General features: G+C 34.1%; 1 protein-coding gene across 1 annotated transcript in view; it reads right to left on the reverse strand.

The window, feature by feature from the left end:
• Nucleotides 1-2,436: 2,436 nt before the first annotated feature.
• The window catches only part of FAM135B (family with sequence similarity 135 member B), a 120,180-nt gene continuing 118,140 nt past the window's right edge, over nucleotides 2,437-4,476 (reverse strand). The window contains exons 18-19 of the mRNA XM_042869670.1: nucleotides 3,917-4,030; nucleotides 2,437-2,642 (exon numbers count right to left, since the gene is read on the reverse strand). Coding sequence (XP_042725604.1) covers nucleotides 2,437-2,642; nucleotides 3,917-4,030 — 320 coding nt within the window. The remainder of the gene's footprint in view (nucleotides 2,643-3,916; nucleotides 4,031-4,476) is intronic.

Genomic DNA, 4,476 nt, shown 5'->3' on the forward strand with positions numbered 1-4,476 from the left:
GATGTGCAAGGCAGGAAATCATCAATCTAAGTTTAAGAAGCACGATACTGGTATGCTGTCATATTCAGTATACTCAGGATTTAAAAAAATGGCATTGTGAGACCTTGAAATAAGCGCAATTTTTTTGTTGTACTTCTTTGTATACGCTGCGTACACACATGCATGCATTAAGTATGTATATATGTGTAAAGTGGCCTTTCAGTAACTTCAAAAATTTTCCATGTGTAGACTCGTGAAAATTTTCTAAAAGAGGAACAGATCACTACAGAATTCACTGAAGACTGCTGATATTTGGGGACTGTTTTTCTTCCTTGTGTTTCACAATGGACATGGAGTCATGGAAGTCAGTGGCTTCAGATCAAAACCACTGCATTGTATAGAAGCTTAACCTAAAAGTCTCAGTATGTTTGACACTGTGTAAATAGTTTACCAAGGAAGAAGGATGCTGACAAATAGGTTTAGCTGGAACTAAAATTGTGAGGCTGAAAAGCCATGAAGACTTCCAAAAACAACATGTGGGTACCAGAAGTTCTTGATTCCTGGCACAGAATTTATTTTTAACCGAGTAAATTCAGCTTCTAGCTTTAAAATGTTAATTTTAAAAAGGAAAACAAACAAAGAAAAAAAAACAACAATAGTATCCACCTATTCAAACATTACAGCAATATTTAGTGTTTACAAAACTTGTCACTATTGAAATGCACCATGTAATTCTTTCTATTTAATTTCAGTGTCACTTTTGAAGGGTGGAAGATGATTTTTAAGTGAAATATACCTACCTGATTTTACATGACCTTAGTCTTAGCTTTCTGTATATTCCTACTTATTCCTTTCTATTTCAAAACATGCCTAAACTACTAGATCATCTTCACTTCAATTTGCTAGCAACTCTTTTCTCGAACTAATTTTTTGTAATTTTCCCACTTTTTCAGAATGCAGCAAGTTTTATCCTGTGTGTGTACAAATATTTCCCTGGGGGTTCCTCCTATTTCAGAAATCTACACAACTTTATCTTAGATCTCTGTTGACAGTCTTGACATCTGGAACCAACTTTGTCACTTTTTATGTTCGTTTCCTTCATTATACAAGGTTGGTCAGTTATGTTTCTTAAATTACACTTTCAGTAAAAAAAAATGGTCATCCTTCCAAACAAAAATATTAGTGAAGAATTATTCATTTTCTGTTGATTTTTTTTTTTTTTTTTTGAAAAAACTGCTGTGACTTTGAAAATTTATTAAAATGGTATGAAAACTTATAGAAATTTATTGAAATTTGTTATTTAAAATGCTGGTAACTTTTAATTAAAAAAATGCAAAATAGAAAAGTGAAAAATGGGTTATTTCTCATACTCTTAAAAAGAACTCTGATATCATTGTATTAATAAACTCAACTTGTTTTAACAAGCTGTAACCATACAATAATTAGGACCGCAGATGGCCATTAGTAAAACCTTCTTAGAGCATTGCAGAGGAAGCCTTATATTTTTGAGCTTTCCATAATCCTTCTGCTCTTGGTCACCGATCCATTTCCATTGAATTATTTTTACAGGGGTATTACTGGTCAAATTTCGAATTTCAGGGTTGGAATGATATATAGAAACAATTATCTTGGGGTAAATGTATTTGGATACAAATGTAAAAGTAAAAAAAATAACTCTAAGGTTATAATGACGAGCACAATAATGGTATCTTATAAATGTAAACAGAGGAAGTCTTAACAGATGCCACTGTTATTTCACAAGTAATCCAATAGTCTCTTACCAGTCTGGCAGCTTCTAATTTGAACAAAAGTTTAACTAATTTAAGGGTTTCTTAAAAAAGACAAATATCAAGATTTTTTTTCATTCTATGTTAAATATTTCCCCCTTTCCATGATATGAATATGTGCATGTTACAAATCATTACGAATATTGAAATCATTTTCTTTTGACAAATGGAAACATTGAAATTTTCATGAATGTTGACTTTTCAGTTCATCATAAAGGAGGTTTTAACCTGAGTTCATATACGTTTCTTTCCTCTTGTGTTAATCATCCCAAAGTGCTACAGATGTGTTTGTTAATACATAAATAAGCATTAAATCAAGAACAGCTAAGTTCCTGTGTTAGTATTTGAGAGAAATTGCAAACACGTTGGTCACACCTTATTTAGATAATTAACCACCTATATTCTGATTCTCTCATTCGGAATTCACTCATGTCTTCATGTAGACAAACGACATAAAAACTGAAAAGGAATATTTGTTTCTTCCAAAAGCACCAATATTTGGAAGCCTGAATGCCTTAAAGCCATAGCACTTTATTTTCTGGAAACAGAAATGGAAATGGAGAGTCTGAAAGTCCCAACTAATCTCCTTTCTAATACTAGAAGCTTTTGGCTAAGGAATTCTCCTCCATTCAATGAAATGGTTTGCTTCAGTTATCCCACAGTTCAGGCACTATTTGAAGTAGTTGAGTCCCGCCACAAGGAAAAATTTCTCCAAGAAAAGTTCAGAGTCCAGCACAGCAATGTGGGCAGCTCGGCCTATCAATGTGTTGGCGGTGTTTGGTAGAGCATGGAACACGTTGTGCCTGATCAAAGTGCAGTCCTTTGCCCCAATTAAAGGCTGAAGTAGATTGTTAATCATTTCTGCATAAATGGGACCTGCAAAAGATTTTAGATGTTACATGCCAAAGATGTCAGATCTCCTCTTTCTTTCCAAGTTATACAAGGACAGTCTCAGTGGAAAATGGAAATGGGGAGAAAACGCAGTAGAAACACTTTATTACAAAGATTTGCCAAGTAACAGCATGTTACAAATGTCGTTCTTCATTGTCTATCCAGGGAAATCTAATGAAGCGCCTAGCACAGGGTGGGACACATCTCAGCACTTAGTCCTATTTCTCCTGAGATGGAAGAAAATATTCCCGTTTCCTCTGGGGAAGAGGGTTGGACTAATTCTGTCTGTGAAGCTGGACGCAAAAGGGTCTGGCATAGACATATTACATAGAGGCCTATTAGGTTTAGACATAGAGGCCTATTCAGGTTTCTCTGGGGAATGTGATGCAAGAAGACTATCATTCTGCAGACAGCTCAGGAGTTTATAGGGGAACAACAACAGCTCAGAAAACTTCTACTCATGAACATACATTGAATGTAGGTCTGGTATATATTAGATCAAAGATGCCCCTGGTACATATCTGGGGTAAAAAAGAAAGAACTGTGTGAAGGCAACCATGTTGATTTTTGGGTTTGGGTGGCTCTACTTTCCAAGAAGCACTGCAATTTCTAGGTAATCATACATGTGAAACATGCAAAAAGTTATATTGAACTTTATTTCTGGAATTAGTATCAGACTGAAACAATGGAATATTCTATAAAAGAGGGAAACTGTAAGTAACAAAGGCAATACTTGGAACAGTGCACAGCTGTGTTCACAGGAGAGCTAGGCATCTGATGGATTGAATCCTGATGTGCTTTACATGATTTTATTCCAAACCAATACGATTTTAGATCTCTCAAATTACATAACAATCATCCAAACACTACTGAAAACAAAGTGAAAGCTCATTAACTTTGGATGTGCTGAGAGAGATTTCACTGTATGAGACAATACTAATAATTCAGTAGACTAAGGAGGAGTATTGTTAATAACTAGTTCTATTTTCATCAGTTTAAAAAAAATAATTAGGAGGGCAAGGGAAAGAATCAATAAGAAATCTTTAATCACAACCTAATTGCAATTTATATTCATCAAATAAATAACGTCTTTAAAAGCTTTTCTTGATTTTAGTCATTTCCTGTGCGAAAACAATACTTTCTTCCTTATGAAATATGCATCTGAGTTTTGATCACGCTGATGAATACTCTTGTGATGCAACAAACTCAGTTACACAAAAACATTCCTTCTCAACAGCTCTGCAAATACAGAAACATACCTGTATGCCTGTCTTTGAGTGCATTTTTGCACATTTCTATTCTTGCTGAATGAAAGGGTACATATCTGTCTTGGGGTGAGGCCACTAATACAACATTTTTAAAGTACTGAAGACCTGTAATAAACAAATGCATTAAATACATTTATAATAGAATCATAGAATCATAGAATCCAATATGGAATCATAGAAGCCATTCCAACCCCCTTGCTCCAGACAAGGTTGCCAACCACTAAAACAGACTCTAGATCAGGCTGCCAAGGGCACAATCCAATCTGGCCTTGAACGCCTCCAGAGATGGGTCATCCACAACTTCTCTGGTCCAGCACAATGATGATCAGTACAAACAAAAATTCATGTTAAATAATACTTTAAAATCTATAGTGCAAAATAGTTAAAAAACAATTAAAACACAAAGCACAAACTAAAATTCATAAGAATAGCTTTAAAACTATTTATCCTCCTTTTGTGAGCTATTTAATACTTACCAGTGTGCATATAGGTTAATTATATATCAACAATAACAAAAAAAAAAAAAAAAAAAAAAAAAAAAAAAAAAAAAA

This window comes from Lagopus leucura, unplaced genomic scaffold, assembly GCF_019238085.1.
Source record: "Lagopus leucura isolate 7727_CA_CO unplaced genomic scaffold, USGS_WTPT01 Super-Scaffold_100002, whole genome shotgun sequence".
NCBI lineage: Eukaryota > Metazoa > Chordata > Aves > Galliformes > Phasianidae > Lagopus > Lagopus leucura.